General features: G+C 38.1%; 2 protein-coding genes across 5 annotated transcripts in view; both read right to left on the reverse strand.

Annotated features, from left to right (window-relative positions):
* Positions 1–12,251, reverse strand: part of PTPRB (protein tyrosine phosphatase receptor type B) — a 115,203-nt gene extending 102,952 nt beyond the window's left edge. For both annotated transcript variants that reach the window (XM_060656980.3, XM_060656979.2), the window contains exons 1-3: positions 12,127–12,251; positions 10,483–10,878; positions 883–1,139 (exon numbers count right to left, since the gene is read on the reverse strand). In XM_060656980.3, the coding sequence (XP_060512963.2) occupies positions 883–1,139; positions 10,483–10,878; positions 12,127–12,181 (708 nt within the window). In that variant the 5' untranslated portion in view covers positions 12,182–12,251. The remainder of the gene's footprint in view (positions 1–882; positions 1,140–10,482; positions 10,879–12,126) is intronic.
* An 846-nt stretch (positions 12,252–13,097) lies between these two features.
* Positions 13,098–23,054, reverse strand: part of PTPRR (protein tyrosine phosphatase receptor type R) — a 274,918-nt gene continuing 264,961 nt past the window's right edge. For all 3 annotated transcript variants that reach the window (XM_060656975.3, XM_060656977.3, XM_060656978.3), the window contains one exon: positions 13,098–14,071. In XM_060656975.3, the coding sequence (XP_060512958.3) occupies positions 13,978–14,071 (94 nt within the window). In that variant the 3' untranslated portion in view covers positions 13,098–13,977. The remainder of the gene's footprint in view (positions 14,072–23,054) is intronic.

A 23,054-nucleotide genomic window follows, 5' to 3' on the forward strand; every position in this document is an offset into this window, starting at 1 on the left:
CTGGAGATAAAAAGAAAGTTCCACAAATTATTCAATATACTGGTTATATTTGTTTTGTGATCAATACTGAAGTAGGTGCTTACTACTCAGGAACCACATGCAATATTAAATTCTGCACAATGGGAAAGAAACCAGAGCACTAAAGGGGCGTTAAGTCATACGCCTAGTGTTGGGCTTTTACTTTCTTCCAATTGTTTTTGGTTTGCTTATTAGGAAACAGCTAAACACTTGCAAATGAAGCAGCAATTTTGATTTGTCTTTGCAAATTGCACTTTTGCAGTTACACTATTATTGCCTAAAACGGTGGCCTAAAGCCCTGAGTGGGAAGCAGAACGGAAGGGATGAACTGAAATACTCCGTGAGCAGACTCTACGACTGCACTGTTGCTGCTCCCCCAGCCATTAAACTTATCTGCCCTTTTGTGGCTGCTGATGTAGAATTGGTATGTGACTTTGCATATTTGACCATGTTCACAAATCAGTCATAGTGATTCCCGAATCTTCCATTGCTTTGTGACTCTTTCCACTCCCTTATGAGCATAAATGATTGTGGCATACAATCAGGGGAATCTGCAAAACACTGATTTTAATTTCTATTTCTTGTTTTTAGGTTATGCATAAGACTATGAAGACTGACTTTGGTTCAGAAATGTGGCCAACCTGCAGGAGTGCAGTTTTGACATTGTGGCCTGATTGTCTTTCCCTTCATCCTATCTCAAAGAGTTTTTCATTGCACAGAATGCACCATGCATAATTAGCAGCTAGGACACAGAGTACCTAATCACACATTTGAGTAGTGGCAATTCTAGCAGAGCAGATCTTGTCAAGCAGCGGGCTTTCTGAGACCGTTACAAACCACGCCCCACACCTATTCTCCCCTTACCTCTTCAGTGGTGCTGGAGAAGGGCCGAGTAGTCCAGGGGACCCAAGATGTCTCAGTCATTCCAGTCGTCTGCAGACTGGGGTGCTGTGTCTGTCTGCTGTGGCGGCTGTCGTGTTCTGTTGTACTTCTGGTGAAGGCCTCTGTGGTATTCCTAATAAGGTGTTCCGGGCTATATGGAACTGCATTAAAAGTGGTGGGGATTTGGGGTGGAGCCGTGTTTCTAGCGCTCCTTACCGAAACTTCTGCTCCCAGGCCAGCTGAGGTAAAGAAAGGACAGTTGCTAAAATTACCTTCGTGTTTTGTGGAGTCTTCACATAAAAGCAATTTGACTTCAGAAAAAGCAGGCCTGTTTCATAACAGGCATGCGGATGAGCTTCAGTGATATGAAAAATTCAAGATCTTGGAGTGTGACAATGCTAATTTCCAGTCCACCCATCCTTTGTCCATCTATCATAGGGTCAGGGGAGTTGTAGAAACCGCTACCAGAAAACCTCAGTTCTGCATAGAAGATAGAATTAAATTTACTCTCTGAGCATTTAGGGAGTCATGAAATTGGCTTCAGGGGGTCCATGAATCTCGAAAAACTTTATGCCACGTCCTAAATATATGTCCGTGTAGAGTTTTTTCTTGTGGGAGACTTTCATAGCTTTCATTCAACTTCTCAAAGGGGTCATTGGACAGAATGCCAGGCTGAGAATCACTGCTAACAACTTGCCTAGCTTCGTCATGCAGATGGACGATTCCTGGGAAAGCAATGACTTTCTTTTACCACAGAGCCAACTGTTTCCAGTCCTAATTGTGTGAGCACCAAGTCCTGGGACAGTTGTAGTTTGAGCTCCCTATCTTCTGTAATTGATTTAAAACTTATGAACTGGTGAGACTAATGTATAGCTTTACTTTGCAAGGCTGAATTGCCAATACTTAAAAATAATCGATTTGCAAATTAGGTTCACCTAACCATAATTTTAAAACGTGCTCTCCATCTGTTGGGGATCTCGCTAACATACAAATTCTGGTTGAGTAAAAGTTGTCAGAGACCGCATCCCTCACAAGTTCTCAGGGCATGCCAATGTTGGTGTTGATGGTCTTTGGACCACACTTCAATTAACAAGACCTGGAGAACAATCGTATTAAATGAAGCGTTGGAAGGGACTGTAAATTATGGACTGAGGGGTATGTTTAGATGCTTCTAAATTTTTAAAATTTAGTAAGATAAAAAAGTATCACCAATTCTCTTAAAGGTTAACAAAATAATCATGACTGTATTAAGCACCCTTTCTTTGAGATGTGGAAAGTTGTGCAAAGTACCCTGTACATGGGGTTGCCAGGTTTAGCAAATAAAAATATATGATGCCCAGTTAAATTGGAGTTTCCAATAAATAACTAATAATTCAGAATATTTAGCATATGTCAAATATATAATATTACAAAGGTTATATTATATGTTACATATTATACTGGGAATGTACTGACATTAAAACGTTGTCATTTATCTGAAATTCAAATGTAATTGAATGTTCTGTATTATAGCTGGCAAACCTACCTGTATATCTACTAGGCCTAGACTTTAATAGATTTTTGGACATTCCTGTTAGTTTCTGTTTGTTTTTTCCTTCTGAATCATATGCCATTGCCATTGCGCCCAGGTTACTACCCTGAACATAGACCAGATTTATTTATCCCTGGGATGTTTTCTATATGACAAACCCAATTGTTCTATTAGCAATATTCCTTTATAATAAACTCCAAAAAGCAGCCCTAATTTTGCAGTCTTAATTGGATTAAGTGCTTGAATGTTCCTTCAAGAAGACATTTGTCTATTGTTGGGGTATAAAATTTTCTGTACGTAGCGATTGGTATTTTAGTTATTTTTGGGCTTTGACCAATGCTGGTCCTCTGAGTTGATTACCACCTATGACATTTTTAGCTTTTAGACCCTCAAAAAAAATTTAATTATGGGGTTAAGACAAAAACAAACTTCCAAATACATAGTATGTAATTATGTGTCTTAACATGTCAACCTATGCTTGTTACTCTTTACTGAGGAGGAGATGGTTAAGTTCTTGTTCTAAGAACTTTTTTTTATTCATCAAGTTACATGATTCGTTCAATGGATGAAACAAGAATCTCCCCAAATTAGATAAATGATCAAAACACTCTTGCAATTTCTGTGTAAGTAACATAGCTTATTACCATCACATGTAGCTTTGGAACATCTTATGGAAAAAAATTCAGTCTTCTGAAATTGTCTTTAACCTTCTAAGTGCATTTTTAAAACACTACAAACAAGTCCATTTTACATTTTAGACCACTACCTTTTTTTCTAAAGAGAAAAAAAAAAGAATATCCAAGGTCGGTACCCCTTCATTTTGTCACTGTGTTTTTAACCTGTGCTATTTCAGAAGCAGGAAAGAAGCTTTAGTCTTAACATTTAGTTTCCAAATTTCGTGTGTTTTAAAGCAGTGGCCTGCAAACTGTGGTAGGCATCAGAATCCCCTTTGGAGCTTTTTAGAATATTGAAGGCTTGGCCCTTCACTAGGAGATTTGGTGTAGGACCCAGCACCTGCATGTCTAACAAGTTTCTCAGCGATTGTAATATATATCTAACTATAAGGTTTTATCTATATACTCAATATGAGCCAAACTGAATTCTAATCATTCTTTACGTGGGTATTGAAGGGTTTAAAGTAGATGGAAGGCAAGAAAATCCATTCTAGAAATATATACGGCAATCAAAATATGCTGATCTTTTCATCTCCTGAACTCTGTTGAAATGGGTGCTATGAAATTATATTGAAAATAGTATATCCTTGAATGTTTTGGTATCTATAAATTCTTCTGACATTCTTTAAAAAGGTATATGCATTTTACAGTACGTGAAAGAGCAAGATGTGTTTTGACAAATGCAAGGAAAAGTTCTTACACAATGGAACAATATGTTGAAGCTATTTTTAAAAGCTTTATTGTACTATTGCTGCCACATTGTTTCCACTTTATGCATAATTCCTCTTAGAACACGATTCAAGATAAGGTATATCATCCTGGATACTATTTAAAAGATTTTAGCACTGAAGTTGCAGATAGCGCAACTGTAAGATGATTTTCAATGACTGTACCAGGTCAGGACAATATTTTGAATATATTTTTTAAAAAAGCAACATGTATTTTAGTTTATTAGTTAGTCTATGAGTAGCTCAGATATGATTAATAATACAAATGTGATTTTTGTATAATGATAATAAAAATACACAATCTGTTAGTTTCCCTCCTTTAAATGATATGAGTAACTTTCAACCATGCTGAAAAAAGAATAACTTGGACAGAACTTATTTAGGAGATAGAAAATTTCAACTATATTGGGACTCTCTTTTCTGTAAGAAGAAGCCAAATATAATATGCCTTTTAAAAGTGGGCAAAAGGTCTGGAAAAGAGATAATAAATGAAACAGAATATACCTTAGAAAAAGGAAGTTTTATGCATATATATTGTACATTAAGTATATTCCACAAGACTGGGCGAGAATAAAGTGAAGTGAAAGGGATATGAGTTATAATAGACTAAATAATTTTTAGAAATGCTGAAAAGAATAACATTTTAGAAAGTGTAATCAATAAAATAAAGGGTGCATAAGAGAAGACCTATCTAAAATTTGAGAAAGTGAACAAGGATGCGAGAAGTTTGTGGAAAGAGATACCAACGAGGGGGAATTTGTAAACAATGGGCGACATAACAAATCAGAGAATTTCAGAGGTCAATTTTTTTTTTTACAGACTTAAGAAAGAGCCAAGATTAGAAATAAAGAAAATTAAGTGGAAGTTGACATGGCATAGGGAAACATCAAAGCAGAGCATGGTAAAACATTTAAAGTAAAAAAAAAAAAAAAAAATGAAAACTTAATGAAAGCAATACTTTTCAATAGCCAATTATTATTCAACTACTATACTCCGAGTTGCGTTAGGAAGATGTGCCTGGTTTATCCTAATGTCCTATGTTTTCTTTGGGGACATGGATATATATTAGATGATGGGTACAAGGAAACTATGCTGGATGGGGGAGAAAGAATGGCTTTTAAATTCATTGCTACTAGGCTGTGGGAGAGGGATGCTGAGGCAGGTACTACTTAAGCAAGGTCAGGAAAATGGAAGACGGAAAGTGGGTGAATAACTTGGTGTGCCCCCAGCTGACTTGTCCATTCAGCACAATAGGCACAGTACCAAGGGCCCGTGATGTTAAAAAAAATAATTTAATTAGAAAATTTTAAAAAAGGAAGAACTTTCAGAGTCAAAATGTTTGCTTAAATTTGTTTTTTTACACAATAGGGAAAAATGAGAATTTGGGGGCTCATGAAAATCTATGAAATCATTTTATTTAATTATTTATTTTAATGGAGGAAGGGGCCCACAAAGGGCCCATGAAAGTCACACACCGCCATGGATGTGCCTTGATAAGTTCATTGACGTGTCACAGGTTAAAAATGGTTGGGGGACTCTGGATACGGTGCTGGGTATTTTTCTATAATCACATAAATCATATACCAGGAACCAATGATCATACGATTTCCAATGATCCCATAAGTAAATGGTCAATTGCGAGGCCCATGTTTTTATAATCTTGCAAGGAGAAAATAAACCCAATGGCAGCAATGCGGTCAAAGTAGGATCTGTACCCACAAAAGACACTGTTATTTTGTTTTGGTTTTTTCCTCAACTCTCTCTATTTACAAGCATTCCCACCAATCACTAAAGGAAGCAGCTTCTGTTAAGACCCTTTCTCCCAAGAGTATATACGGATATTACAGTGCTAATGCATTTTATTCCTTCACCCATGTTACTGCAATTAAACAATTATTTTAACCAGCAGTTATATCAAGTCTGTCAGCAATTGGTTTACTTCAGAAGCGAAATCTCTTTAAGGGATTTCACTAGCTCGGTCATGTTAGGGACACGTGAAAATATGTCTGCAAAAATTTTCCTGCCCTTAGGTAAATATGAGATTTGAGTTAGTGAATCTGTAGTAGATGTCACTAGAATGTTGATTGGGTAGTTGACATCTTACATACAATGTTACTCCGCATTCAATACAAACACAGCTGAGTGAAAGTAACTGTTTATAAGTAGACACTTGGCATCCTTTGGAAAAAGTAGCCAAGTGATGGCCTGCATTTTGCACCTCTCATCTGGAAGGTCTGCTATGTTTAAAGAGTATGTAAATTGGAGATTTGGACCTCAGAATGCATTTTTACTCCTAAAGTAATATTCTTCTTTTTTTTTTTTTAAAGTTAAAGGTGTGATTACATAAAATTGCAATATTATTGAACAGAATTTGGTTTTTCCTTATTCTTACTGTGTTATTGATAACTGCTTTGTGTTAATTTATAGACTAAGACTGAGAAATTATACACAAAGGATTTCTAAAAATCATTCTCTTAATTCAGTGACTCCAAGGATGTAGCTATACAATATAACACCAATATGTATGAAGAAAAATTGAGAAAGTCTGTCAATCACCTTTTAGTTTTATTGACACGTGGCCAAAGGTGTAAGTGTTTCCAAAGAGCTGGATATCTGGCACCTGACTGACAAGAATTTATGGAGGGAATGAATTTTTTCAATTTTTAGCCAGATACATTGGCATTTTGGAGACAATGTTTTCATTATTGCTCTTAAGACTCAGAATAATAACTACTAGTGTCTAATTTTATAAATTGATTATAAAAGGATCATTTTTTTTAAAGAGTCTGTCTCCAGGTTCTCTTCTTTTATCCAAAATGAAGGCATGCAATGTACTCTTTAAGGGACAGTGATTATTTGAGGAAATATGACTCTAGTATAGATCCTTCTCTCAAAAAACACATTAATTTTTGCATTGAATTTTTCAAAATGTTTATTTATTTTGAGAGAGAGAGTGCGTGTGAGTGTGTGCGAGTGGGGAGGGACAGAGAGAGTCCTAAGCAGGCTTATTGCTGTCAGCACAGAGCACGACATGGAGCTCGATCTCATGAGCTGTGAGATTATAACATAAACTGAGATCAAGAGTCAGTCGCTGAACTGACTGAGCCACCCAGGCTCCCGTGCATTGAACTTTAATTCACTTCAGAAGCCTCCTCAATTCACCTTGTAACAGAGGAACTCTGAGGAAAGGGGAGGAAGAAGAAAAAAACATAGCTTCATGAGAACAGGGCACAGCTAAATTATGACAAAATCCAGTGAACACTCAAAGGATTGGGTAAAAAATATGCAAATTTTAAATTACCCTTAATTTTTAAAACACAGTTGCTTAATATGACTGGCAAGAATGTACAGTGGCGAAAGGGGAACTTTATAAAATTTACACACTATTGTAATTATTTACATATCTGACTTCCCCATTACTGTAAAGAATAAGACATAGTGATTCTCAACTTTGGCTGCACATTAGAATAATCTTAGAAGCATTTAAAGAACATGATACCTAGGGGCGCTTGGGTGGCTCAGTTGGTTAAATGACTGACTTTAGTTCAGGTCATGATCTCACGGTTTGTGAGTTCGAGCCCCATGTCGGGCTGTGTGCAGACAGCTTAGAGCCCGGAGCCTGCTTCAGATTCTGTGTCTCCTTCTCTCTCTGCCCCTCTCCCACTTGAGCTCTGTCTCTCTCTCTCAAAAATAAATAAACAAAAAACAATTTTTTAAAATATGATACCAAATTCAATTGGCCTAGAGGATGAGGCTTGGGCATTAGTATTATTTCAAAGTTCCCACTGTGATTCTGATGAGATGCTTGGGTTGAGAATCTCTGGTGTAGGGTACCCGTAGCACAAGCTCTGGCATATAGTAGATATTAGGAAATTATTACTTAAGTACATGAATGATATCATGAATGTTTCCTTTATGAAACAAATAGTTCAGATTTTTGACCTTCACAGATATGCTATCTTTTACTGAAGAACTTAATTAAAAAGTTCATATCTTATGAATGAACAATATGCATAATTGTGCTGTCAGATTATCATATTTAGTTATCAAGTCTTTCAAAAAGGTCATTTGGAGTCATTCATTGCAAACATCTAAATGTAATTTAATTTTTCACAGTGGATTCTCTAGCAGATCAATGAATGTTCATGCTATGGGTCAACTGATATCATGTGTATCTTTAATCAACAGTAAGTTTGAGATGGAGGAAAAAATTTGTCAACTTATAATTGTGTTCAAACATAAGTATTATACACGTGTATTCAAATATAAGATTTTTTTTTTTGGTAGCACAATGGTGCAAATTTTTACTATGCTTTTTTCTAGAAGTCTATTTTTTCTTCCAACCCACATTCTTGGGCATGTTTTAGATATGGCACATTCAGAGATTAACTGTATATGGTCTATTTCATCCACTTACTTCTGAAGTGAAGTCCATCATCATTGGACAAGTTTTGCATGAAGGTCAAAAGAAATCATTTTCCATTAATTATATTCTATCTTGAACAATTCTCCACTGAATCCGTATTTACTTTTTTAAAGTTCTAGTGAAAGAACACACTGCTAATTAGGGTTTGATTGGAAGCTGGGAAAGAATCTCACTTCTTATGTTTAATGGTACAATGGGAATATTTATAATGTTTCTGTGTGTTTAGGACAGACCTTGCCCAAAGAACTTGCTCATGAAAGGGATTGTACATATTGGTGTTCTGTGCTATATATTCTCCGATAAGTTTGAATTTTCTAGCTGACTTTTATATTTTTGTCTTATTCTCATAGTGAGAAGTTAAGAAGACCGGGACTGTTAGGGCACTTGGGTGGCTCAATTGGTTAAGCATCCAACTCTTGGTTTGGACTCAGGTCGTGATCTCATTGTTTGTGAATCTGAGCCCTGTGTTTGGCTTGGTGCTGATGGTGCAGCCTGCTTGGGATTCTCTCTCTCCCTCTCCCTCTGCCCCTCCCTTGCTCCTGTGCATGTATTCTTCCACTCTCTCTCTCAAAAAAAAAAAAAAAATGTTAAAAAAAATTAACAATAAAAAAAGACCAAGACTGTAATATTCAACTTCTATTGTAGAAAAGCCCATTGCATTCAGTTAGCATCTAATCAAACTCTTACTTAATTTACAAAATGGAGTGGCAGAAAGCTGTCCAAGGGATCAGCATCGTGAAAAAACTCATAGGAGCCTCAAACATAAACACCTAATAAAAAGATTTAAAAGTACAGTGAATGCTGATCCCCAAATGGGGTTATGGATCAAAATTATCTGGGGGACTTAAAAAAAAATCAGGTTTTAGTCCAAATTTCTTTTTTTTTTTTCAACGTTTTTTTTTTAATTTTTTTATTTTTTTTTTATTTTTGGGACAGAGAGAGACAGAGCATGAACGGGGGAGGGGCAGAGAGAGAGGGAGACACAGAATCGGAAGCAGGCTCCAGGCTCCGAGCCATCAGCCCAGAGCCTGACGCGGGGCTCGAACTCACGGACCGCGAGATCGTGACCTGGCTGAAGTCGGACGCTTAACCGACTGCGCCACCCAGGCGCCCCTAGTCCAAATTTCTTGAAACAGAATCTTGAAGGTGGTAGGGGAGAAGAAATGATGGCAGAGATTGCTTCTCCTCCCCCGGGTCGGATTCTTATGTAGTCAACTGGGCAAAATTCTGTGGTTAAGCATTTGCAAAACACTGTATAATGGAAAGTACACTGGACAGGGAATTAAGACATTTGGGTTCCAATCAGACCTTTGCCACCAATTAATCTGGGATAATTCACTCAACCTTGATAAATTGCAATCTCCTCAATGATGGGCTTCTTTTCTAGAGAAGTTCTCCAGTGACTTACAAGGTCCATTTGTACCTAATATCTAAGGATTCTATTAGTTTTATCTTTCATGAATTCCTAAAGCATATCTCTACTATAGGAGTGAATAAGCAATAAAATGATTAAGTAAAATAGAAAATTAAGCTGTATCCACAATAAAATCCCCTGTGCTGCACCAGGAATTTGTGCCCGTATATACAAGTTTTTACTGGATCTGTCATCTAGATTATATCCACCAATGGTCAACAAATCAGAAAACTCTGTGACAATGCACTGGTTCTTACCATTTCAAAAGTATGTAACCTCTTGTACCCCTAAACTTTAGTACAAAAAATTTGCAAAGGCACAATGTATTTTCCAGTCTTTCTCAAACACCATTTTGATGTTTTACTAGTTCCTCCTAATCAGAGAATTATCTACATCAGCAGAATTATTAATTTCCTGATCACTGGCTTTAGTCATTACGTATGTATGCTGCATTTATGCCTAGATTTATATTCCTATATAATGGTATCTAACCAAAGTGTCTACAGTGTGGTACAAAAGAGAAACTCAATAAATGTTTGTTTAATTAATAAAAGAAGCAAGGAAAGACGGGAAGGAAAAGTAAGAGGTAAAAGGAAAGATGTTGGGCTAATTTAATGAGGAGGGCTTATTTAACAAGGATAATGAAGTTTTCCACATCAGTGGGAACCACATGATCCATTCCCATTAGCTTATGAATGTGCCATAGATAGGCATTGTGTTGAGGTAAAAAGATATCCCTTTAATGTGAAACAAACAAACAACATTGAGCAGAAGAACTTTCAGAATCAATTCTGAAAAGAATAGCTCACCTTTTTTTAAGCACAGGCTTCCATTCACTGGTTTTCCCTCCTTGTTGACATCAATTTTCATCCAGCTATGGAGGTATTTCCTGTCCTTCTTGACCACTACCTTGGAGCCTTGTTTCTTGAGAAAGAGAGAGGTATTTTCCACCTCAAGGAACCCTTCCTGCTCATGGCAAGTCCATCGGGGTGCCTGGTAGCAGTGGGTAGAGACAGCTGGTAGGGAAGGGCCACGAGAAGAGCTGGAGATGCCCAGGCACAGAGCAGATTTAACATGAAGGAGTTTTCCATCCTCAGTCCACATCCACTGCTGGTTCTGGCTGGTCCCATTGCACAAACCCACCACCACTCTCTTATTTTTGGAAAGGCACTCTTGTTTATGGACATGGACAATCTGAAACCCCTCTGGAAGATGAGATACTCATAAAGTACTATGTAGAAAATTATAAGGCCCATCAGAAAACAAAACATCCCACCCGCAAATCAGTCCAGTGAAAATACAAGGTTTACTTGTCTTTTGCTATTACTATCATTTCGAGTGAATAGTCCCAGATTCAACACACGTGATTTAAAATCCCAAGGCTGACATTGTCAAACTGTTAAAATGTCATACTTCGCTCCCTTTCTTTTACTTTCACATGGTTTAGGGAAGAAAACACACTTCCACTGAAATAATAAAAGGAAGCTTGAAAAAGACACCAAACCATCCAAAGAATATGGTGTGATATTTTAGCCCAATTATTAAATATATTGAAGTTATAAAAAGCTCCATTCCCCTTTTGACCATTATACTCTTTCCATCTCATCACCATCCCCCATTCTAAAAAAGCACCCCTTTTTCCAATTCTTAAGTTAGCACTGCAGTAGTATTTTTACATAAATTACATAGTTTGGATACATGTTTAAAAATTAGATGTATTCATCTCAAAACAAAACAAAAATAAAACAAATTTTCCCACCCCTCTAAACCTTCTTAGCTAATAGTGACCAGTGAACGTATTGATCACAAATACAATTTCTTACAGTCCTGGAGAGAAGCATTTCTCTATATTGTGACAATCTCAAACAAAACAAAAAAACCCAGCATTTCTTGACAAAAAAAAATTAAACATCCAATTATTAAACATCAGTATTAAAAAGTGCAATGTTCAGGATCAGAAACCATTTTCTGAGCTTTTACTTAATTTGCTCTACTCTCCCATGAAAATATTCAGACGTTCCTTCCAAATAGCAACTTCCAAATAAAACACACCTCACTTCTTCACCCCCTTTAGTTATATCTCCTTATATTTTCCTTCTTTAACATACACAAAAAACAAAACTATAACCTGATAAGGAAAAAACATGGAGAATGCCACAGACTGCCACATAAATCAGTTTCTCCTCAAGGTGCTTCACTGTCTCCTATAAAGATGCCATTTCAGGAGCTCTCCGAGTTATTAGGAGGACAAGAGGAGACCATTTATTTTCTTTCAGAGAAAAGTCTCAGCAGAGTGGACAGAGCCGGCTCCTTTTATTCCCCCTCCTCAACGTCTTTGGTTAAACTGCCATGGAGACCTGGCTCCATTTCCGCCTTATTTCAGACACTTCAAAGGACAGAGACTCCTCTGCTGGCTATTGGAGAAATGCCCCAAGGGAGGCAAGCCTACTCACCTGAATTCCCAAAGATTAAGCAGGTAAGAATCGCCATGTAAAATTCAGCCTCCATTTTCCACTTAACAACTGTTCATGCTTTGCTTGGGGGGAAAAAAAATCTCCCAGATAAGAGAAGCAAAGACTAGGAAGGAAATGTGCCTTCGTGGTGGGGGGAAAAAGTCAGTGACGAGCACTTCCTCCTATTGAATTGTTTGGGGAAGTTTTACACCAGTGTCCTTTTGTCTGTTTCCTTAGAAAGAAGGGATTATGATTACCTCTCCTTTTTTTATGTAGAAAAAATTCTGACCTCCAGGAGCAGAATAAAACTTGTAAGTTTTCTCCTACATCTCTTTGGCACATGACTACTTCTTAGCCTCAAGAGGGAAGAAAGGAATTGTAATCTTAGTTAATTGAATGTTCCTAAAACATTACATCTCTTCAGGTGATATTGATTCTGCTGAATAAACACAAGTCATGTAATTTATGAGGGCCTATGACAAGTGATATAAAGACGTAAACATGTACTGTTTTATAATGATATGCTGGGAGTCTATTGAGGAAAACCACATAATGATGGCACTTCTAGATCATTATCCCTCAAGTGATGACAATATTACATTTAGAGACAGTTATCTCCACTGAAGAGGCAGAGACTAAAATTAAACCCATCTTATTACCTACTCCAGGCTTCCCCCAAAAGATAAGAGCTTCTTCCCAAGAGGAAAAAAAAGTAGATGCTTTACTCAATACTTAGTATTAAGAGTAGTTTATTGGCAGTATGAAACAAAGTCAACATAGCTGCTTTGAAAATTCATATTTGGGCAGAACATCTAGTGTTTGCTGAGTGCATTTTTTTTAACTTTATTTGTCTCTTGAGGATTAAAACCTTTCGGAAATTTAAGAATATCCATGGCAGCAAACTTTTGGAGAACTTCTGGAAATGGGACAGTTTACTTCATTCCCAAAGGGATCTGCCTTTTTTGGGGGGGGGGGGGGAGGGGAGAGAGATTCTAGGTAGATAGAATATTCAAAAATTCTTTCTTAGTAAAAGAGACACAGAGATTTAAAATTCTTGATACATCATAGTTGCTACAAATTTGTTTTTCCCTTTTAAAGTAAAATGACTCACAATGTAGAAATACAGTGGCTGGAGTTTTGGAGCAGAAACCACCTCTATGTCCAATAATAGAGAGTAAATACATATACACCCAGTGACAATCATTGTGCTCTGTAATTGATTGACAGGAGGTACTGATAAATACACATTTATAGGTAATATTATCAAGACACATTTCCATATAAAATAGTACTGCTTTTGATTTTTTTTTTTTCAAAAACAAGGACTTATTTGTGAAAAATCCATTATCAATCACTTGCGACCTTAACGGCAAGATTCTGGTAACTGAGAAAGGTAATAGCACTTAAAACAGGAACAGTTTAACAGCTGACAGTCCATTCACAAGACAGATTTTGCAAACATTAAAGCATCTAAACACATAATAATAATTTCTTCAGCAGCTTCTCCAGTTGTCATCTGATGACATATATCACCGAGTATTTCATCCGTACATTCTGTGTGGCAGGTAGTCAATACAGACAAAACAAAAGTCTCCTTAGCTGTGTGAGAAATCTATCATACCTCCATCAGCATAGGACCTTCAAAATAACTTAGGGGATGCTTACAAATGCATTCATATACACAAGAGGCTGGCAGTCTTTAATTGTGTTGCCATCTTCCACAATCCGTGCCACAGCTTGGCTTCAGGACTTCTCTTTTCCTTCCATTGCAGGAAGTTCCTTCCAGAAGCCTCAGGTGGGTAATTGATTAACTACCCCTAGAGATTGATGGTCTGGTAAATCTTCAGAGAATCACTGGACAGTTTCTGCTGAAAGTCTGCTCTCATACAGGCACAGAGCATGATGTACAAATTCATACTGCTCACTAGTTTGGACCATTCCACCCCTACAAGAAAGAGAATACAGTAACTTCTTATTGCTAACGTCCTGCAGTCTTAAGAGACTATATCCAAGCTAGGGTATTATGCCAAAGACACAGAACTGTTGACCTGGTGAACTTAATATGCTAATGTGTATAAGGAGATTATCACAGTGCCTGGTATACACTAGACGCTTAATTAATTTTTGCTACATACCATTACCGGGGAGGTGGTACTGCCTACTGGGTAAGTACTTAGATTTTCGGACCACCCAGGCTGAGCTGAAATCTCTCCTATACCAATTCTTAGCTGTGTGATCTTGGGCAAGTTCCTTAAAACCTTTTATGTTTCAGTTTCCTCCTCTGTTAAAGTGGAATGATAGTACCTATTGCATAGTATTCTTGTGAGCGTTAAGTGAATTCATATATCTAGAGTGTTAGTATCACTTCTCAGGTGGCTTATAATTCATCTCGTGTTAAAATGGTTTATATACTTGGATTAAAGTTGAAGCAGGGTCACCAAACAAACTCAACTGTGAGGTGTTGCTCTTTGTACAAGTAGAAAGAACTATCCTGGAATGGTCTCATTGGGTATGTGATATAGAAACAACCTTAATCTTTAGGTGTGGTATGCTGGGTATCTGAATACAATAGTGGGCGGGACATTAAATGAGTTGGAAAAAGGGAATTGCTTTTTTTCCCTTTGTTATCAACATTATCATTACTAGTTACTCAGGGTACCTTTTGTTCCTGGATTAGTAGAAGGCAGCTACTTTCCTGAGAAATATTGATGATGCTTCTCATTATACTTCTATAGATAAATTAATTATATCACATTTTGCTCTTTATAATAACAGTTCTTTTACCTGGCAAAGCTACTGACAGTAATGTAAATGCTACTTATTGTTCCTGCTCACTGAATAACAGAATCACTGTTAGTAACTATTTGATGTCTTATAAAGTCTCTATAACCATACAGTCCTACAACTGATTTCATTATTTCATTATTTATTTACTTATTATTGAGAAAGAGGGGGTACTAGTGTGTGAGGGGCAGAGACAGGGAGAGAGAGAGAATCCCATGCAGGCTCTGCACTGTCAGTGTGAAGTCTGAAGCAGGGCCGAGCTCACCCCAGGCGGGTCTCCGGTTCACCGGATGTGGGGCTCCAACTCATGAACCATGAGATGACCTGAGCCAAAGTTGGATGCTTAACTGACTGAGCCACCCAGGAGCCCCACAACCCATTTTAAAATTACGTTTTAGCCAGTTCTTCCAAGAGGTTGTTACCATTCAAAATAATTAATTCTCGGCCATGTAAGCACTTCAGCTTTAAAAACAAGATAGACTACCTCAGTGTAATGTGATTTCTGGTTAATGGCAATAACTGAAACTGAGCTTGTATCTATGTTTACTTGTCAACCTCTATAAATATAAGCTTACAAAACATTAAAATATTAAGCCTTCTCTCCTCTACGCAGTGATGTTATTAAGTGAGTGAGATTTCACCCTTCTAAATTAAACTAAGCAGGTTGACATGATGCCAAAATGATGTATTTGGCAAGAAACAAAGAGGTAAATTTCAGTGATAGCAACTTAATGGCAGAAGTATTTCATTGGTCTTTCCCCCCAAAACTATACATTTTGTTGTATTGAAGGCAACTTTCTGGCCAATGTGTTCCTTGGTCACAAGTTGACAACAGAAATGGCAAACTGAAGATGTGGTTTTTCTTCTTCTTAGCTGGATGGTAACATCTGGGCACACCTCAAACCACAGGAGGTGTCCAAAAGATGTTGGCTTTGGCTGTGATGCTTAAGAGACACAGCCATAGTAAATAGCAGGGCAGCTCCAGGAAGCTGAGAGGTACCTCCCTTTACCTGGCTTCACACAGCTCAGAGAACCATTAGTTTTCCCCCTTAAACTGCTGATGGTTCAATGTGGGGCCTTATATGTGGCTCCATCTCTTAGGCTCTCCTCTATGAATTTCGTCTCACCATTTACCTCACTTTGAGGTAAGCTCTTCCCTTTCTTGTCTGTTCTGGTGAGCAGTGGTATTTACGTGTCCAACTGGTGAATGAACAAAGACATGGTCCAAGTTTTCATACCCATGTTACCCCCAAGTGGGTCAGCAGCATATCTTCTTGCTCAGAGTATATTTTCTATGACATTCTGTTAACTAAGTCAAGATTGTTTCTGCCAGCAAATATGGGGGGGATGGGGAAACAAACTGATTAGGTGTAGGCTAGCAAAATCTTGTGGGTATGCAGGTTTAAGGAAGGTATATGAGAAATTATTACTTCCCACCTAATTTGGAAAGCATTTTCAGCAGAGTGATTCAATTTATGCCAATTGCCGGCACAATGTAGGCTTTCCAGAAGGGAGCAGTCTACATGGCATATGGTCAGCTAGTTTCTGCTGGAATGCTCATGGGGAGGTGAGAGGTCTTAAGAAGCAGCCTTTCCCAAAGTTGCAGGAAAGCTTCTGAAGAGAGAAAATGAATCTGCTCCTATCTAACTTTCACCCCATTGGTTGAACTGAAATAACCCCAAAAAAAGTCTAAAGACTCCCTCTTGTAGTCACACAATAGCTTTCTAAATGCTGGAAAACAACCATCAAAGTCCCGTAATCTTTTCTTCTCTAGACTAAACATCCTGTGGTCCCTCAATATTTCTATAAAGTTCGGTTTCCCGGTCACCCACCAATCTAGTCTCCTTCGTCTATAGGCCATTTTATCAAAGATGACCTTCTTACAGTGTTGTGTCTACTCCTGACAGGATCTAGTCACTGGGAATATTTTCTCCTTTGAGCTGCATGTCATAGGCCAATGAGCTTGCATTTGCAGGTACATCAGATGATAAGATCTCATGGTACCCACCTGGTGCCTGGTGCCCAACAACACTTTTAAGATATCGAGTGAAGGTTTGGGCTTATGAAGTCTGCAGGATTTTTTTTTTTTGTTTGTTTGTTTTAATTTTGAGTGTGAAAGTTACAGTTTGCTCTCATCCTGTACTTAAGCTATTGACTTTTTGAAACTAAGTGCAGGATTTTCTAATCAGTCCTATTAATTTCAACTTGTTGGTTTCAGCACAAAGTTTTTATTTACTGTCATCATGATTTCTATCATTGAATATATTAACCTTTCATTTCTTACTCCCAGCTTTATGTCTTCCAGATATTTAAGAAGCATGCTTTATTTCTTTTTAACTGTCATTCATAATGGAGGAGGAAAAGACCGGGCCAAGGTGGAGTCTTTATTATAAGTCATTTGCTATCATGTGATATACTGTCTATCCCATTCCAAAATTGTTTCTAACTAAGTTGTAGGTCCTTTAAAGATAGGCATAATGTTATAGCCTTCTCATATTTGCAACAATGAAAAGCACTTCCTAGTCTTAAGTGAATGCCTGTCATGTAGATTACTCAGGCCATGCTATTTTCATGTCATAAGAAAGCAGATAAACTCTGGGCTAAAAGAAGGCAAAGGGCATTACAGGATGCATTCACTGGAGTCTGGCTCAAATTCAGGAACTCATCACAATTATCTCTGAAAATATTTGGTAAATATCTAATTGCATATATTGGAATATAGAATACTCTGTTGATCTTTGTAAGAATTTAAAATTTAGGATTACCGTGCAGATTTTACACAGTCTTTTTATAGATTAGCCACGGTAAAAATAATACCCAAGAAGCTAATGTAGTGCCTGCATGCAAAATGCAGTTATACGAGAAGTGAATAATGCCAGATTATACAGAACCCTCAGGAGAGCCCTGTAATAGTTCATCCTCTAGGAGAGCTCTGACTTGGTTGTTAGGTACCTTTCAGGTCAGACAGGGCTAGATGGACTTGCTGAAGTCTGGATCCATACAGTGATGTACAGTTTAAAGTATTTTTTTAAAATGTTTTTATTTATTTTTGAGAAAGAGAGTGTGAGTAGTGGAGGGCCATAGAGAGAGGGAAACAGAGGATCTGAACTGGGTTCTGCGCTGACAGCAGCAAGCCCAATGTGGGGTATGAACTCACGAACCCATGAGATCATGACTTGAGCCGAAGTTGGGCACTCAACTTAATGAGCCCCTGAGGTGTTCCCCACCCCCCACCCCCCAACCACTGATGTAAAGTTTAAAACACATGCTGGTCTTTGAAGGTAAGAAGCAGGGATGCTCTTTTCATTTCTTTAAAAATCATCCTCCAACTTCCTTTTAAAGAGCAGGCACTGGGGGCACCTGGATGGCTCAGTTGGTTGAGCTTCCAACTCCCGATTTCAGCTCAGGTCATGATCTCACAGTTTGTGGGATCCAGCCCCCTGATGGGCTCTGCATTGACCGCATGGAGCCTGCTTGGGATCCTCTCTCTCCTTCTCTCTCTGCCCTTCCTCTCCTCAAAATAAACAAATAAACATTTAGGGGTGGCTGGCTGGCTCAGTCAATAGAGCATCTGACTCTTGACTCTTGGTTGTGAATTCGAGCCCCACGCTGGGTGTAGAGATTACTTAAAATAAATAAATAAATAAAAGTCTTTAAAATAAAAGCATTAAAAAAGAGAAGAGCAGGCACTAAAATGATCTTTGGCCCCCAGGAGATCATAGTTTAAACTCAACCAAGGTGGATTTTAAAAGACTTCCGTGCTGATCAATATGATGCTTCAGTGGAGAAGGCCTATGGGGCCCAAAATAGATGGACCATTGTGAATCAGGCAGCATGCCCCACCATTACTTAATACATTGTATTAAAGCATCATCTCTCCTGGAGAATCCTCTTTAGGTACGAAGCTACTTCCCAGAGTTCCAGTTCCCAGATCAAAAACAAACAAGGTTCAATACCTACTGCCAGAGCAGGAATTAGTTTACCAAAAAAGAGTGGGGGAAAAAAAGCCCCAAGAAACTGGGGCAAAGGGACCAGTGAGTTATGAAAGTGACTGTGGCTCTGAAAGGTTTGGAATACCGAGGTGTCAGGTTCATCGCCCGTAGGGACTAAAGTGTGTTAAGACAGAAGAAGACACCATACACTGTTGTTGAGACAAATCCTTTCTCCAACACTTACTATCTGCTTTACCTTACTACATAATTTTTGCAGTACTCAGTTTTCTCATCTGCAAAATGATGAGGTAATAACATAATGGTGTCTACCTCATAGCATTGTTGTGAGAAAGCAACGGGACAATCCATTCAAGATGCTCTGCGCACAGCAGAGCACATACAGATACCAAGCTGCTAGCTATCGTCGTTGTTATTGTTACACTTTGCTGGTATCTGGTGGAACAGGACTGCCTGAAAGGCTCTGGAATGGGACCTCTGAAGGCCTTGGAAAACTCAGAATACACCTGGCAGGGAACACAGTATTGCCCTGGTTGGGCAAGCTGAGATGGAAAGGTCCAAATATGTTTCTAAATATTAACCAGCCTAGAAGTCTGCTACAGTAGAGGCAGGTGATGTCATATAAAGAAGTGGGCTTGGAGTCTGACAGATTCACGTTTGAATCCTTGCTTTTAAATCTCCTCACTGTATGATCCTTCCCAGCTGGGCTTTCTTCACTTAAAAATGACACTAATGACAAACCTCAGCAGATTGTGAGGATTAAATTAGTCAGACCATATCAATCTCTAGACAGAGGCTCTTCGCAGAATTCTTAGCAGCCCACGGTTCTGCGGTGGTGCTTGAGGGGCCATGGCAGGGTGGAGGAGGGGCTTGGGTTTTAGGACTAGCTCCTAATCCTGGTTTTGACCAAGGCAGTTGTGTATTTTATTTTATTTTATTTTATCTTGTTTTATTTTATTTATTTTTAAATTGGCTTTCAATGTTGGTGCTCTGTGGAAGATTTTGTCTTCCCATTATTTTGTTTCCTATTGTTCACCAAAAAAGTTTGAAAACCACTGGCTTGGCAAACTGTATTTACCTAGTAAATTTTCAAGTTTTGCAAGGTTTAAACTGGGCAATACATAAAACGCTTAGCACAGTGATTGTTATTTAGTGAGTACTAAATAAATGCTACATATTATTTTTCTTATTCTTCTGGTAAGTGCTTAGCTGACGCGGTGCCTGGGGTGATCATGCGTCTGGTTTGCTTGGGATAGTCCTGGTTCACTCTTCTTGTCCTGTGTAATTGCTAATAGAGCCACCCTTCACTGACAGGAGTGCCTTGGTCTGGATGATCAATTATTTGTTCACCCTAATTCTGTCCCGTTCCATGCTGTGGAAGAAAGTCATTCCTTTTATCACAGAAGTGGTATTGGTTGCCTGCCTCTGACGTATACCGCCCTCTAGAAATGTCAAACGTCTCATATCACATCAGCCCCACCAAACACAAAAACCAGTGTCTTCTGTCTCCATGCAGGGAAGCACGTAGCTGTGTCAGCTGGGGGTAGACTCAGGTTGGAAGGAAAAGCAATGTCGTTTTTTCCCTTTGCTACTAAGAGGGTGTGTTGAAAAAAACCAACCCAGATGCCCAGGAGAGAGATTTGGTTTTTCACATGTTAAAATTGTGACCTTTTGTGACTATTAACTCACACATACAGACAGCAACAGCCTTTCCTGCTGCACCGCCCAGCGCGTATCCGGTCTAATCAGTAGACAGAAGAAATTCTGCAGCGGTGACTCACTTCTGGGCTAACAATGGACCTTACGCTCCTTGGCTTTTTATTATTTTTGAATCTGGAATTCTTTTGGTAAAGTTTGGTACAGTAAATTTAGAACAAAAGGTGTGGATGTTAATGTGCCTCATGGGTAAAGCTTCGACAGCTTGGGCGTGAGTCAAGCCAGGCTAATGTCTGCTGCTGTAACTCAGGTGTCTTGAACAAAGGTTTTCCCCTGTGTCCTTTATATCGTATCAGGAGGGAGAATTTAAACATAAATGTTCTGACTGATTCTGAGCAGATATTTTGACATAGACATTTTCTCTGGAGTAGCTGTGTTCCAAAGTATGTGTAGGGCATAAAAGCCAGCACAGACCCAACGATAATTCAGTCATAATTCAATGGTTTAGCATATCTTAAATTCCATTTTTTCCCTGAAAATTAACCAATTTTCTTCTGAACACCCAGGTTAATACTCAATTAGCTCTAAGCTGAGAAGGAGGAAAAGGTTGTCCTGGCAACCACTTGGGAGATTCATTTGGCATAATGTGTTCTTTAAGAGGACCTCTTGTAACAGTCTTAGAAACTGTGATGTCAGGTAAATAAGTCCATACCAGTCCCTGGGGCTTTATCCTTAAGTTTCCTTAAAAGAAGTAAACCAAAATGTTCAATTGCTGATCTTCAAATGAGATCTTTGAAATCCACTAATTAATGGGAACTTTGGAATGAGTCGGGAATGCAGAGAGATATGGAGAAATGTAAGGGTAGGGTTGATAAAAATTATATGAACAGGTGGAAATTTTAGCTTTGGAATTATTTTAAACAAGTTTTGGAAACAAATAATACTTTGGGGACACATATTAGCCTAGAAAACTGATGGCTTATATATTCCTCCTCTTGGATTTTTATAGTTTAAAAAAAAAAAGAAAGAAAATCATCACACTAAAGTGATTAATCAAAACATTTAAACAATGATATGACGCACACTGGAAGCACTTTTCTATCCTGTCTGGGAAGCCACAAGCAAGGTTTTTGGATGTCATTCCAGTTTAAGGCCTCCAAGGTAAGGATGTACAAAGACAACAGCAGATTTCACCACTGACTCTCTAAAAGGAGGATTAGACAGATTGTTTCCTGTTTCTGGGGAAGGAAAAAAAAAAAAAAGAAAAAAAAAAGAAAAGAAAAAAGCCTTGAGACTGCATATTATTTTATGTGCTTCACTTCCCAAATTCTGTTTTCAAGTTCTTCCAGTGTCCAAAGGTGCCAAATGAGATTAAGAGAAATATGATGAGGAAGAAGTTGTTCGAGGTCAACCTGCAAAGGAACACGTTCCTTTCATCCTTGCCTAGATGTCTTCAGATGGCCACGTATTGTTCCTGAGTCATTTTCTATGTGCATGGGAGGCATTTTCTGAGTTTTTAAAAAATTTTTATTATTTTTAAATTAATTATTTGTTTTTTAGAAAGAGAGAGGGGGGGCAGAGAGAGTATGCCCGTGCAAGCGAGTACAGGAAGGGCATAGGAAGAGAGAGAATATTCAGCAGGCTCAGCGCTGAGCCTGATGCAGGGCTCAATCCCACAACCCTGGTATCATGACCCGAGCCGAAATCAAGAGTCAGGTGCACAATTGACTGAGCTACCTGGGAGCCCCCTGAGTTTCCTGGGCCATTTTGTTACTAAGGATTGTTACTGTTTTTTAAAGGGACAGGTTTATTTCTCATACTTACTGTGTAAATGGCCTTTCACTATGTCATACTGCAAAACCTCGGCACACACAAGCCTAAATGAATTTCTTGCGGCAAGAGTTAAATATGGTAAAACCTGGTTGGTTTAGCTTTAACAGCAACTAAAGTTCTTTAGATGGTATAGACACAACAATTTAGTGATATTTAAGGTTAGAAGATTTAAGCAAGATATGGAATATCTAACTAATAAAACATGATTACATTGGGCTCAGTTTAGTGCCAATGCTATGGGCCCTTTTTTTTCACCATAAGTTTTGAAAATTGTTGACCTATGTACGTATGGTAATTTCTATTAACAGGAAAATATGACTAAACAAAATCCTTTTTCGTCATGCTGGCCAATAGAAAGTTCATTGTATTTATCATATTCAGATATCAATAATGATCTAAACTGAAACCATCAGAGATAAACAATTTTCCCTGGTTTATACAGCATCTAGTTCAGGGTCATTGTCAAAGGCAGGATTAGAATGTGAACTTCCTCTCAATTTGTGTTTAACCCAATTTAGTCTCCCACTCCAGAAAACAACAGTGTTTTGGGAACCAAACAAATCCAGAATTTAGCCTATCTAATTAGAGAAAAACTGGAAGTTCAGTTCAGAATGTTTAAAAAAAAAAAGACAGTCAAAATTTGTCATGTGACTTTGGATATATCATTCACTCTTTTTAGGTCTTGGATTCCCCCCGAAGACTCAG

This window comes from Panthera onca, chromosome B4 (genome assembly GCF_046562875.1).
Source record: "Panthera onca isolate mPanOnc1 chromosome B4, mPanOnc1 haplotype 2, whole genome shotgun sequence".
Lineage (NCBI taxonomy): Eukaryota > Metazoa > Chordata > Mammalia > Carnivora > Felidae > Panthera > Panthera onca.